We start from the raw sequence: 15,389 nt of genomic DNA on the forward strand, positions 1-15,389 counted from the left end.
CCGCAGCGGGAGAGGCCACAGCAGTGAGAGGCCCGCGTACCACAAAAAAAAAAAAAAAAAGAGGAAAGGAATCCAAATATAACACTAAAAATAGTCATGAAATCACAAGGGAAGAGGACAAAAGATGAAAAGAATAAAAAATAATTACAAAGCTACCCCAAAACAATGAACAAAATGGCAATGAGTACATACCTATAAATAATTACTTTAAATGTAAATGGACTAAATGCTCCAATCAAAAGACATGGAGTTACTGAATGAATTTTTAAAAAATGTATATGCTGCCTACAGTAGACTCACTTCAGATCTAGAGACATATACAGACTGAAAGTGAGGGGATGGAATAAGGTACTCCATGCAAATGGAAGCAAAAAGAAAGCTGAGGTGGCAATACTTATATCAGAAAAAACAGTCTTTAAAACAAAGATGGGCACTATTATATAATGATAAAGGGATCAAACCAACAAGAAAATATAACAATTTTAAGTATATATGCACCCAACGTAGGAGCACCTACATACATAAAGCAAATATTAACAGAGACATAAGGGACAAATTGACAGATACACAAAAAAAGGAGGAGACTTCAACACTCCAGTTACATCAATGGACAATTCGTCCAGACAGAAAATCAATAAGGAAACACTGGCCTTAAACAGCACATTAGATCAGATGAAATTAATACATAAATATATGACATTTCATCCCCAAACAGCAAAATAAACATTCTTTTCAAGTGCACTTAGAACAGTCCCCAGGATAGATTGCACGCTAGGCAACAAAGCAAGTCGCAATACATTTAAGAAAACTAAAATCATATCAAGAATCTTTTCTGACCACAACAGAGGCTAGAAATCAACTACAAGGAAAAAACTGCCAAAAACACAAATATGTGGAGACTAAACAATTACTACTAAACAACCAATGGATTGATGAAGAAATCAAAGAAGAAATTAACAAAAACACCAAGACAAATGAAAATACAATGATCCAAAATCCATGGAATGCAGCAAAAGCAGTTCTAAGAGGGAAGTTTATAGTGACCTAAACTGAGGTAGCAGCTTTGAATGGGAGAAGATGTTTGCAAACAATATATATGATAAGGGGTTAACATCCAAAACATAGAAAGAACTCATACAACTCCACATAAAAAAAAAGACCTGGATTTCCCTGGTGGCACAGTGGTTAAGAATCTGCCTGCCAACGCAGGGGACACAGGTTCGCTCCCTGGTCTGGGAAGATCCCACGTGCTGTGGAGCAACTAAGCCCATGTGCCACAACTACTGAGCCTGCACTCTAGAGCCCAAGAGCCACAACTGCTGAGCCCACATGCCACAACTACTGAAGCCCACACCCCTAGAGCCCGTGCTCTGCAACGAGAAGCCACTGCAACGAGAAGCCCGTGCACCACAATGAAGAGTAGCCTCCGCTCACTGCAGCTAGAGAAAGCCTGCACGCAGCAAAGACCCAATGCAGCCAAAAATAAATAAAATACATTTATAAAAAATGAAAGACCTAATTTTAAAATGGGCAGGGTACCTGAATAGACATTTTTCCAAGGAAGACATATAGACAGCCAGCAGGCACATGAAAAGATGCTCAACATCACTAATCGGCAGGAAATGCAAGTCAAAACTACAATGAGATATCACCTCACCCCTGTCAGAATGGCTATTACAAAGAAGACAAATAACAAGCGCTGGCGAGGATGTGGAGAAAAGTGAACTCTTCTACTGCTGGTGGGAATGTAAATTGGTGCAGCCACCATGGAAAACTGTATGGAGATTTCTCACAAAATTAAAAATTGAATTACCATATGATCCAGCAATACCACCCCTGAATACTTATGCAAAGAAAACAAACACAATAATTTAAAAAGATATATGCACTCCCATGTTCACTGCAGTATTTTTTACAATAGCCAAGATATGGAAGCAACCTAAGTGTCCATCAATAGATGAATGGATAAAGAAGATGTGGTATATTATATATACAATGGAATGTTACTCAGCCATAAAAAATGACATACCTATCCTCATTGTTCAAATTAAGAAATCAAAGTTCAGAGAAGTGAAATGATTTATTTATACCAGCACAGGTCAGTGACAGGACAAGACTGGATAGAAGCCAGGTCTGCCTTACTCTAAGGCAGAACACTGTAATGCTGTCTTGATGGTTACCTCTCATGTAGACTATTAAGCTCCCTTGGGCTATGTCCTTAATGTTTCCAAATGACTTTTCACCTACATTATGATACTTGTTTTTTTCCTTTATCAACCCTCCTCCTAACCTCACTGGACTAACCTACATGTAAGAACAGACAATATCATCTGCCCACATCTATCATTATACAGGTGCACATAAAATGCTTACTGACTATATGAATGAAGACACTGTCTGTTTATATCTTAGACCATGAAAGAGCACCTAAATGATACAATACTAAGCAGCCTAACAGGTAATCCAGAAAATTTAATTAATTCCTTATGTCTGATGTAAATCCATTTATATACTGAAAAACCAATATAAAAAAGGGAAGAAAATTTCATGAAAAATAATTCTAAATCATTACTGCCCAAACCAAGGTACCTGAGCTTCCCCATGCCTCCTCTTTTCAAGTGCCAGTCTTTCTTCATCAGCCTTTTGCTCCCACTGCAGCTTTTTCAATTGTTGGGTCATTATACCCACTTTCTTTCTTACTTGTTCCTTAAGTTCTTTGTATTGATCCAGCTGTATAAAGAGCATTTAAACATTGCTAACTCACTTAAAGAAGCATGAGAGGAAATTCTTTATATGCTATCCTTCACTAGCAGATAAACTTATCAAAATTATGTTTTATATAAATTAGACCATAATTAGCCAGAGAAAATGGCTAATTATTATTTTCTTATTATTTCTTATAATTATCTTCTTATTTAAAACCGTTTAGCTAGATCAATAAGGTATTCAAAACCAACTCTATAAGGTCTCTGTAAGAAATTCTTAAAAGAGAAAGAGCATTAAAACTCATTAAAATTCTTAAAAAAGGAGTTCAGAGAAAACTGTATTTTTCTATTTATACAGTCACAATTATTTTAGTATATATATTGTGATATAAGGTTATTATAAAATTAATGAAAGAGATAAATGACAAATTTAGTTGAGGGAATGTTTGAAAACTCAATTATAAATTTTTGGATATCTACTATTGACTTATAATTAAATCTTATGTACTAAATGGATATTAATTAATCACTTAACATTTTAAATAATCTTAAGGAATCAATTTCCCTTCTGTCGATTAAGTGATCATGTTTCTTCAAAGCCATATATTATCTGACTTTTAAGTTTTCATAACATTCAATGAGGAAAAAAATGATTACCTTAAAAACATAAGAATATAATTTAGTTACCTAACTTTAATTACAAAATGATACCATGTAACCTTGTTGAAGTATTTTCTATGACTTTAATTAACTCATAAATGTTATAATGTCATCTAATTTTATGAAGGAAAAATAGCCTACTGTAAAGATTAAATTTAGATTCCACATATAGGCTGAAAAATTTAAATCCTCATAATTTAAATTCTGAGGAAAATCTCCTAAAATATCAGAAACAGAGGTCACCCTTTAATTTTTTTCTAATTAAAAGGAGAAGCTGAAACAATAGAAACAAATGATTTCCCATATGTCAACTTTTTCACCTGACTGGCTTCTAGTTCAATGTCTCGCCCTTTACGTAAAATTTCTTCCTCAATCTGCTTTTCAAAACTTCTCCATGCACCATCTAAATCAACCAGCTCTGTCTCTAAGGCCTTTATGTCATCTTCCTGTTTAGAACATTGTTTTTCATTGTCCTTTATTGATTTCTTAGCCACATCTAACTTCTTGAGGTGGTGAGAAGTGTTTTCTTTAGCTTTAATATATTGAGGCCTCTTCTGATTTAGAAGTGCTTCAAGAGATCTAAAAAGAAAAATAAAGTTTGCTTTAAAGGAAATTTAATTTTATAGTATATAAAGGAAAGAAATTCTTTTGATCAAATTATACATTTAAAAAGAAATGATAAAAATTGACTTTCAGACTATAAGCAGATCAGTGGTTACCAGATGGCGGGGGAGAACCAAATAGGTGAAGCATAGGGGAATTTTTTCTTTTTAAATACATTTATTTAGTTATTTACTTATTTTTTGGCTGTGTTGGGTCTTCGTTGCTGTGCACGGGCTTTCTCTAGCTGCGGCGAGCAGAGGCTACTCTTTGTTGCAGTGTGCGGGCTTCTAACTGCGGTGGCTTCTCTTTGCTGTATAGCACAGGCTCTAGACACGCGGGCTCCAGCAGTTGTGGCTCGCGGGTTCTAGAGCGCAGGCTCAGTAGTTGTGGCTCACAGGCTTAGTTGCTCCGCGGCATGTGGGATCTTCCTGGATCAGGGCTCGAACCTGTGTCCCCTGCGTTGGCAGGCGATTCTTAACCACTGCGCCACCAGGGAAGTCCCAGGGGAATTTTTTGAGTGATAAACCACTCTGTATGATACTGTAATGGTGGACATATGACATCATGCATTTGTCAAAACTTACAGGAATTTACAGCACCAGGAGTGAATCTTAATGTATCAAGTTTAAAAAAAAATCACTTAGGAGGCTGAGGGATCCTAGACAGAATGTAGAATGTGACAAAAGAATCTAACTGTATTACAAATGTATGAAACAACCTTATTGAAGAGGGTGGGGGGAAACGTGCTAACCTAAGTGACTCTGGAAATGAGTGGAGTCCGTAAAACTAAAAGCAAAAGGGATTGTACATAAGCCTTATATTCTAGTTGATAAAGTTGCTTCCCACAAGGATATGGGTTAATAATTCTGATATTGCCATACATGATTACTGGAATTGAACAATTAAGCAAATGGATGGGAGACTGTGGAACCCAGATTTCTTACTGTTGGAATAGGAGGTTACAGATAAGCAAGAAAAGGTCAACATCAATAACAATATGGGACTTCCCTGGTGGTCCAGTGGTTAAGACTCTGCACTCCCAATGCAGGGGCATGCGTTTGATCCCTGATCGGGGAACTAAGATCCTATATGCCGCGTGGTGCAGCCAAAACAAACAAAAAATAATAATAATGATGTCATGCTGATACTATGATATCTTAGATAGATAATATATCATATAACATATATGACATATATTTTTAAAATTTTGGTATAGCCACTTTATTTTATTTATTTATTTATTGTCCACATCATGCAGCTTGTGGGATTTTAGTTCCCCGACCAGGGATCCAACGGGGCCCTCAGCAGTGAGAGCACAGAGTCGTAACCACTGGACCACCAGGGAATTCCTCATATATGATATTTGACATCCCTGATATAATTATAATGTGATGATAATGGCATTTTACCTCTGTGGTCTTCTTCCCCCAAACCCATAAATGCTGTCTAATTATGAGAAAACTAACAGACAAATCCTAATTGAGATACATTCTACAAAAAACCTGACCAAAGCTTCTTAAAACTGTCAAGGACATCAAAAACAAGGAAAGTCTGAAACTGTCACAACCAAGAGGAGCCTACGAAGACATGATGACTAAATATAATATGGTATACTGGATCAGAAAAAGAACATTAGGTAAAACCTAAAAAAACTGAATAAAGTATGGACTTCAGTTAATAATAATGTATAAATATTGGTTAATTAATTCTGACAAGTGTATCATACTAAAAATATAAGATGTTATAAGTGAGAGAAATTGAGTGTGGGGAATATGGGAACTCTCTGTACTATTTTTAGAATTTTTCTGTATATCTAAAAGTATTCCAAAGTAAAAAAGTTTATTTAAAAGATCAACTTTCAAAGTGTCACTTATATTTTTATTTTTTCTATCAATCTACATAAAATCCAACTGTTAATAACTATTTTGAAAACTCACTTTAATTCTTTTTCTGTTTGTTGCAGTTGTCTGCTTAACATTCCATGTTCCTTTTTCTTGGCTTTAACTACGTTTTCATGACGAGAAAGAGACTCTTTTGTGACACTCAAATCCTTATTCACACGCTCTAACTCACTGTTTAGAAAAGAAATTTTTTTCTCATTGTGATACAGTTGGAAAAGCTGCAGTTGTATCTTGTTTATTTTCAGTTCTTCAAGGAGACTCTGGTAACGTTCTGCCTATAAAACAGTACAATTCAACAACAGTTAAAACGGAGTATATTTTACATTGACCTTTCAGAAACTCAACTAGAGTGCCAACAAATGATGTCTAATGAATTTTTATTTACATCATTAACAAATGTTATTCTTGCCAAAAGTACCATTATTTGGAGAAGGCTTCGACATATGCTTCTACAATAAACCAGTAAAGGATTTTATTTATTTATTTTCTAAAATTTCTTTATTTATTTTTGGCTGAGTTGGGTCTTTGTTGTGGTGCACGGGCTTCTCATCTCGGTGGCTTCTCTTGTTGTGAAGCACAGGCTCTAGGCACGCGGGCTTCAGTAGCTGAGGCTCACAGGCTCTAGAGCGCAGGCTCAGAAGTTGCGGCGCATGGGCTTAGTTGCTCCGTGGCATGTGGGATCTTCCCGGACCAGGACACGATCCCGTGTCCCCTGCACTGGCAGGCAGATTCTTAACCGCTGCGCCACCAGGGAAAACCAGTAAAGGATTTTATATTCATGCACTCAGTGGTATGGTGGTAAGAACCATGAAGGGCCACCCACTAACCGAGTCCTGTCCCATTTTTGTCTTGACCTCAGAGTTTGGCAAGCATGTCTGACATCAGCTTCCTCATTTGTAAACTGAAGGAAGTTATATGACTTTTAAGGTCCCTAGAGACTTTAAATTCAATGATTCCAGGTAAAATTCCTTCTATAGGATGTAATTTTTTCCAGGAACAGAACTAATAGGACTATTTTAAAGTTCTAAATTATATGTGAGATGGAAGAATTTCTTTAGAATCTGTGCTATTAATAAGGAAATAAAGGAAAGTGCTGCCTTAAGAGGAAAGCTCTTAATCAATGAAATATTCCAAGTACTGGGTAAACGGCCATCTGCCAGGATGCTGTAAAGAATAACTGGGAAGGTGGACTACTCTAACTGTCCTTATAATTTTTAAAGGTCTGCAATTCTACACTGCTGTAAGCTGTTTGAGTATATTATGCATACTGTAGTTTGACTTTCACTTAACACCACCCCTTTCTAATGACAAAACCAAGGACATACACATACATATAAAAATGTGAAGAAAACAGAGAAACATCACTAATAAGGAACACATCCACTTTTCATTTATTTCTTCAAATATTTATTAATTGCCTATTGTGTGCCAAGCCCTCTTCTATGTACTGGAAATATAGTAGAAAACAAGATCGAAACAGTCTCTGCTCTTGTAAGTTTATAATCTAGTTATTTTAACGGGGCAGGGAGGGAAGAAGAGGAGTCAAAGATTCAATAAGCAAACAAATAATACACAAGATAATTTCATACAGTAAAATATGCTACAAAATAGGGACTTCCCTGGTGATCCAGTGGGTAAGACTCCATGCTCCCAATGCGGGGGGCCCAGGTTCGATCCCTGGTCGGGGAACTAGATTCCACATGCATGCTGCAACTAAGAAGTCCACGTACACAACTAAAAAAAAAAACAGATCCTGCATGCCGCAACTAAGATCCGGCACAGCCAAAATAAATAAATAAATAAATAATAAATCTTTAAAAAAAAAAAGCTACAAAAGAAACAAAATAGAGTAATGCAATAGTACCAGGGAATGGATGCTAATTTAGACTGGGGGCGTGGACAGCAAATGCCTGCCTGAGTACATGGCTTTTTTATGAAAACTTGAATGAGAGTACCAGCCATGTAAAAATCAGGCGTACAACTATCTAGGGAGAGGAAATAGCAAAAGCTCCAGGATAGAAGGGAGCATGGTGTTTCCAATAAATAGTAAAGGTCAGTGTGGTAGGAGAGTAGAGGAAGTTAAAGCTTCAGAGGTGAACGAGGGGCAGATCAGCAGGCTGGAAAGGGAGACTAGATTCTCAGTGCAGTGGGAAGCACTGCTCTGGAAGAGGTTTTATGCAAGACAAAGACAGAATCTGATTTGTATTTGAAAAGATTACTCTAAAGGCAAACAGTTATCAACAATATACAAGGCACTACATTAGACATTGTGAAGGGCACCAAGAACTACCACAGAGGGACTTCCCTGGTGGCGCAGTGGTTGGGAATCCGCCTGCTAATGCAGGGGACACGGGTTTGAGCCCTGGTCCAGGAAGCCCCCACATGCCGCAGAGCAACTAAGCCCACGAGCCACAACTATTGAAGTCCGCGCACCTAGAGCCCTTGCCCCGCAGCAAGAGAAGCCTGCGCACTGCAACGCAGAGTAGCCCCTGCTCTCCACAACTAGAGAAAGCCTGCGGGCAGCAACGAAGACCCAACGCAGCCAAAAAATTGATTAATTAATTTAGGAAAAAAAAAAAAAAAAAAAGAACTACCACAGAATGGCATTCGCAAAGTGTGGCCATGGCCTCCTAGAGTTTTATAGTTTCACTCTTTCACAGAGCCCCTGAGGTCAATACTATTTTCATAATAATACTCAGATTTTATTTGCCTTTTTCACTGTGTTGACATCTGCACTGATGCTGTAAAAGCCAATGGAGGGTAAAGCTGCTAGGTCTTAGCACAAATAAGATTTAATACAGAAGCAGATATGAGAATTCGTCTGTCTTCTATTAAGCCAGATATTAAGGAGATTATAAAAAGGTAAAACAATACCACTCTTCTAATTATTTGGTTTTAGAAAACTCAAGTTATTTTTCATAAAAATATGTTACTTATGTTAATATGAAATGAGTTTATTGTTATTTTTACACTAATCATTAAAATATATTTTTTAAATGTCTCAGTTTTAATTTTAAATACAATATATATAAATAGATACAACCCACATGAACAGAAACTCTTTGGGGTCCTCAATAATTTTTAAAGTATAAGAGGACAAGATCCAAAAGTGTGAGAGCCTCTGCAATGTAAGATATAAATCCCTCAAGTGTAATTTTAGTTGCGAAAATCAGACATCTTTGCAGTGCAGGTTGTCCTGCCTATTTGGGAGAAAAAAACCCAAACAGTGGAAAATACATCAAAAAGTTTATCTTTGATGAATACTGGGCTTTATTTGTCTTATGTTATTAAAAGAATCTTTTTAGTAACCCCACACCAATACTTAAAAGTCTAACACAAAGTTTTTGTATCCAACACTTAATTGGCCACATCATGACACCTTACCTCTTCCTTCTCTAACTTTGCATGTTTACGCTCTGCAGCTACATTTTTTTTCTTATTAAAATTAAACTGTGCATCTTCTTCGGCTTTCTGTAACTTTCTTTTCTTTTCCTCATATTCTCCTATAAGCTCTGCTGAAGTGCTGATTTCCTCAAAAAACTGCGTTCTTTCTTTGGGTTTTTTCATTGAAATTGACTCCACAGTTCCCTTTTAAAAACAGTTAAGCACACCAACATATAAAATATAATATTTTCAAAATCATGAATAAAATAAAATACTACAAGCTACTTACCTGAAAAACTAGACAGTTCCGTGCTTTGACTATTATGCCTATCTTTTCTAACTCTGTGATATAAACAGAACGACTCACAGGACTATCACCAAAAAAATATTCTGAGCATCCCCCTAAAATAAAAGAATAAGGGCTGTTATAGGAAGTATAAATACCAGACATATATCAACAACTACTGGAAGCTTAATAAAATTTTTTTCTTACTGAAATAGCCAGCTATGCAATAATATACATGTTAATAAATGCATTTAATCAGTCAACAAATACTGAGTGTCTACTACATGCCAAGGAGTGCTCTACAGTGGTGAACATAACAGACGTCTGACCTCATGGAGCTTATATCCTAATAATGGAGACAGAAAATAATGAGATATGTAAGTAAAATGACTATCATGCAAGGAAGTGTTAAGTGCTAAGGAGTAAAGTAGAGGTAGGAAGGGGGTGTGGTAGTCTCTGTGTAGGAAAAAGAGGCATTGCAATTTTAAATAGGATGGTGTAATGGTCTGAATGTTTGTGTCCCCACTAAATTCATATGATGAAATCGTAACCCCAAAGGTGATGGTGTTAGAAGGTGAATGAGGCCTTTGGGAGGTGATTAGGTCATGACAGAGAAGCCCTCATGAATGGTATTAGTGTGCTTATAAAAAGATCCTACAAGGCTCCCTAGTCCCATCCACATGTGAGGATACAATGAAAAGTCTGCACAGAAGAGAGCCTTCATCCAACCATGCTGGCACCCTAAACTTGCACTTTTAGTCCCCAGAACTGTGAGAAATAACTTTCTAAAGTTTATAAGCTACGAAGTCTGTGGTATCTTATTATAATAGCCCAAATGGACTAAGACAGATGAGCTGGGAAGAAGAACAAAGCTGGAGGCATCACACTTCCTGATCTGAAGTTACATTACAAAGCCACAGTAATCAAAGCAGTGTGGTACTGTCATAAAAACATACAGAACAATGGAACAGAATAGAGTCCAGAAAGAAATCTAAGCATCTATAGTTAACTGATCTTCAACAAAGGTGCCAAGAACACACAATGGGGAAAAGACAGTCTCTTCAATAAATAGTGTTGGGAAAACTGGATATCCACATGCAGAAGAATAAAATTGGACCCTTATACAAAATGGAGACCATACACAAAAATTAACTCAAAATGGATTAAAGACTTAAATGTAATACCTGAAACTATGAAACTACTGAAAGAAAACATAGGGAAAAAGCTTCTTGACATTGCCCTGGGCAACGATTTTTTTGGATACGACCAAAAGCACAAGCAACAAAAGCAAAAATAGACAAGTGGAATTGTATCAAACTGAAAAGCTTCTACACAGCAAGGGAATCTATCAAGAGAGTGCAAAAGGTAACCTACAGAATGGGAGAAAATATTTTGGAACCACATATCTGACAGGGGTTAATATCCAAAATGAACAAGGAATTCATATAACTCAACAGCAAAAAAAGAGATAACCCAATTAAAAAATGGGCAAAGAACCTGAATAGATATTTCTCAAAAGTTGACACACAGATGGCAAACAGGTATATTAAAGGGTGCTCAATAGTAGGAATCACCAGCAAAATGCAAATCAAAACCAAAATGAGATATCACCTCACGCCTATTAGAATCAAAAAGACAAAAAACAAGTATTGGTAGGATGTGAAGAAAAGGGAACCCTTGAATATTGTTGGTGGGAATATAAATTGGTACAGTCACTATGGAAAACAGTACGAAGATTCCTAAAAGAATTAAAAGTAGAACTACCTTATGAGCCACCAATCCCACTTCTGAGCACATATACAAAAAAATGAAATCTGTACCTTGAAGAGTTATCTGCACTCCTATGTTCATTGCAACATTATTCACAATAACTAAGACATGGAAACAACCTAAATGTCTTTCAATGGATGGCTGGATACAGAAAATATAGAAATATTATTCAGCCTTAAAAAAGAAGGAGGGCTTCCCTGGTGGCGCAGTGGTTGAGAGTCCACCTGCCGATGCAGGGGACACGGGTTCGGGACACGGGTTCGTGCCCCGGTCCGGAAGGATCCCGCATGCCGCGCAGCGGCTGGGCCCGTGGGCCATGGCCGCTGAGCCTGCGCGTCCGGAGCAAAAAAAAAAAAAAAAAGAAGGAAATCCTGCCATTTGTGACATCATGGATGAACCTGGAGGACATTATGGTAGTGAAATAAGCCACATACAGAAAGACAAGTACTGAATGATCTCATCTATATGTGGAATCTAAAACAGTGAAACTCATAGAAGCAGAGAGTAGAATGGTGGTTGCCAGGGGCTTGGGGGAAGGGGAAATGGGGAGATGTGGGTCAAAGGGTACAAAGGTTCACTTATGCAAAATGAGTAAGTTCTGGAGATCTAAGTACAGCAATGTGACTATGGTTAACAATACTGTATAGTATAGTTCAAATTTGCTAGGAGGGTAGATCTTAAGTGTTCACACACACACAAAATAGTAACCGTGTGAGGTGATACATATGTTAATTAGCTTGATTGTGGCGATTATTTCACAATGTATATTAAAACATCAAGTTATACAATTTAAACATATACAATTTTTATTTGTCAATTATACCTCAATAAAGATGGGAAAAAATTAATTTATGATGGTTTATTAAGTAAATAGAGTAAGCTAGGGACTCTGACTGAGATGGAGACTTTTGATAAAAAACTCCAATAGGGCTTCCCTGGTGGCGCAGTGGTTGGGAGTGCGCCTGCCGATGCAGGGGACGCGGGTTCGTGCCCCGGTCCGGGAGGATCCCACATGCCGCGGAGCGGCTCGGCCCGTGAGCCATGGCCGCTGAGCCTGCGCGTCCGGAGCCTGTGCTCCGCAACGGGAGGGTCCGCGGCGGTGAGAGGCCCGTGTACCGCAAAAAAAAAAAAAAAAAACAAAAAAAAAAACTCCAAGAAAGTGAGAAAACTAACCAATGAAAATATCTAGGTGATAAAGTGGTGAAATACTTATATTATGCACTAAGGTATATGTACATAATAATAAGTATTTCTAAAATTATCGGTGATTGAAGTTGAGGAAAGTTAATAAGAGTATTTATATACTAGGACATTAGAACCATGTTGTAGTGGCAGACTGAAAACAACAAAAAACAAAACCAAGAAACATCTACTTACAGAGGCTCTGTAAACTCCCAGCATAAATAGGAAAAATATATATACATAACTCTCAATCTTGTTTACTCAGGAAATACAGGGATTCATGAATAAATCATAACAAAATACAAAGTCAAATATTTCACACAATTTGCTTTTTGGTGGTAGGAAAAACTTTCTAAACAAACCAAAAGTACGCATTTAGTTAGTTCATCACTAGGAAAACCAGATAAACATAAACAAAGAACCTCAGGAAGGACTTTTATGACATCACTGTCTTAGAGGTAGACTCCCTCCTTCATTTTAACCGAATAACCAGGGAGAAAAATGCTACTTGACAGTAGGGGAATTTGAATAAATATGTCTGCTTAAAGAAAAGTCTGGTGTAGAATCAAACAAGTTCTATTACTTGCCACCCAAGATAAAAAAAAAAAATACCTCGGATAGTCCTTGCAAATGTTTTCTCTTCTCCACTTTCTTCCATGTATACAATTTTTACACTTGCAGAAGAAGAAACAGGTTTTCCAATATGTGCTCCATGAATAAGTTCTTGAATATTTTTCACTCTTAAATTAGCTATTTTTTCTCCCATTACAAAACTAAGCGCATCCATTACATTAGATTTTCCTGGGGAAGGAAAGAGAGAAAAAGTTATTTATTCTTAATGATAAAAAACCTTGCCCAGAGCCAAAGAAACCAGGCTACCAAGGGCCAATACACATATCTAAATAGTACTGTCTTTTCTATATTCAAAATGCATGTGACGGAACAATTTTATGTAGATAACTGGTTTCTATGCAGTTATGGTAGAGTATTAAGTTATCTAAACGTAAGGATCTATACATGGATCTAAGCCCCAGCTCTCTCCCGCTATTAAGTATTATACCATGGCAAATCATTTAACGTCTCTGAATTTCAGTTATCCCCACTTTTAAATTTTAAGTGTCACATATTTTTAAAAAATGGCTACCTCCAGGATTTTCCCAAAGGCTAGACTAGGGTTGCTAGAATATTTATGATTGGTATGTGTTGGTAGTGCAGAAAAGTTATATAGCATGTCCAAGCTTGCTATCCGCTGAAAGTCCTGCTTACAAGGTTAGCTGGCATGGTGGGATTGGGATTTGGATTCTGTGAGGGTTTCCACCACTCTCTGATAAGATAGTCTCACTGCGCCTAAACTGTTTCTATAAACAATATGATTTATGCTGAATACTTGTTTTTTTTCTAAGAGTCTGGAATTTTGGTATGTGCTAGGCAGAGGTGCTTATGTGACCATTTCCCAGTAAAAACCCTGGGGGTTGAGTCTTTAATGAGGTTCTTTGGTAAACAACATCTCACATGTGTTGTCACAACTCGTTGCTGGAGGAATTAAGCCTGTCCTGTGTGACTCCACTGGGGGAGGATTCACGGAACCTTGCACCTGGTTTCCTCAGAGTTCCTCATGTGCCTTTTCCCTTTGCTGAGTTTGCTTTGTTTCCTTTTGCTGTTATGATAACAGTCCTGGGTACAACTATATGCTGAGTCCTGGGAGTCCTCCTAGTGAATCACTGAAACTGGGGGTAGTCTTGGGGACTCCCAACTCAAATGGCAAACTGTTCTCCAACCATGAGCTGATAGTTTAAGACAATTTCCAAGGTGCAATGTCATTTCAGCTACTACCATCTGTACTTAATTTTCTTTCTTTTTCACATTCGTTCCCTCATATCCACAAGCAATTTAAATTTCTAGTGCCAAAAGCAGGGAAAGTAACATAAACAAGAGAATACTGCCAATCACTGGAAATAGGCTTAGTTTTAGAAGTTCATGATCTTTCTAAAAAGAACTAGAAGTGGTTAAAAATGCTGCAAATGTATTTAACTAAGTCTCAGTTAACTAACAGGTATGAAACATGGCTTTTTTGGGTTAATTGATAATCTGCAGATTGAGAGCTATTGTAAGATGGTTACGTATATAGGACCAAACAAACATTAATTGAACTATTAAGTCTGACAGTAACAGAATTAAACAGAAACTGGTTTTGGTCAATCCTTATAGAAAGGCTGCCTAAAATAAACACTTCCTCATCCAAATTCAATCATTACATTAATTCTTTTGTGTGCTAGGTCATAAGGATACAGTAAAAGAACAAGAGAGATACAACTCTAACGAATGTTATAATCTATTAAGAAAGTCAAACAATAAACAAAAAAGAATTATATATTATAAGTAGCATGAGGAAACAAACTGAGTGATGAAATAGAGGGTAACTGGGAGAGGTAACTTCAGATATGATGGTCAGGAAACATTTGTTAAGTGCCTAGCTTAACAACCACCTGTTGGCAAAAATGAATGAATTAATGAACCAAGTTAAGTTTTGTAATGGTCAGAGCAGGAACCTCTGCTATAAATAATTCAAAACCACCATCAGGAAAATAATAATTATGGAAGAGTTACCTTTTAGACTATCATCACTTGATGAAGATGAACCAAATATTCAAACATATAAAAATTACAGTATCACTCTCCCATCTCAAAACCTCAATATTTGCCACTCATTTGCCCTCTTACCAACAGCTGGTAAGTTCCCTTTTTTTTTTTTTTTTGCGGTACGCGGGCCTCTCACTGTTGTGGCCTCTCCCATTGCGGAGCACAGGCTCCGGACGCACAGGCTCAGCGGCCATGGCTCACGGGCCCAGCCGCTCCGCGGCATGCGGGATCTTCCCAGACCGGGGCACGAACCCGCGT

At 37.3% G+C, this 15,389-nt stretch overlaps 1 protein-coding gene across 1 annotated transcript in view; it reads right to left on the reverse strand.

The window, feature by feature from the left end:
- SMC1B (structural maintenance of chromosomes 1B) overlaps positions 1 to 15,389 on the reverse strand; it is a 90,859-nt gene that overhangs the window by 58,055 nt on the left and 17,415 nt on the right. The window contains exons 2-7 of the mRNA XM_007128758.2: positions 13,104 to 13,292; positions 9,543 to 9,655; positions 9,254 to 9,457; positions 5,906 to 6,144; positions 3,686 to 3,944; positions 2,590 to 2,730 (exon numbers count right to left, since the gene is read on the reverse strand). Coding sequence (XP_007128820.1) covers positions 2,590 to 2,730; positions 3,686 to 3,944; positions 5,906 to 6,144; positions 9,254 to 9,457; positions 9,543 to 9,655; positions 13,104 to 13,292 — 1,145 coding nt within the window. The remainder of the gene's footprint in view (positions 1 to 2,589; positions 2,731 to 3,685; positions 3,945 to 5,905; positions 6,145 to 9,253; positions 9,458 to 9,542; positions 9,656 to 13,103; positions 13,293 to 15,389) is intronic.

Source organism: Physeter macrocephalus, chromosome 6 (assembly GCF_002837175.3).
Source record: "Physeter macrocephalus isolate SW-GA chromosome 6, ASM283717v5, whole genome shotgun sequence".
Classification (NCBI taxonomy): Eukaryota; Metazoa; Chordata; class Mammalia; order Artiodactyla; family Physeteridae; genus Physeter; species Physeter macrocephalus.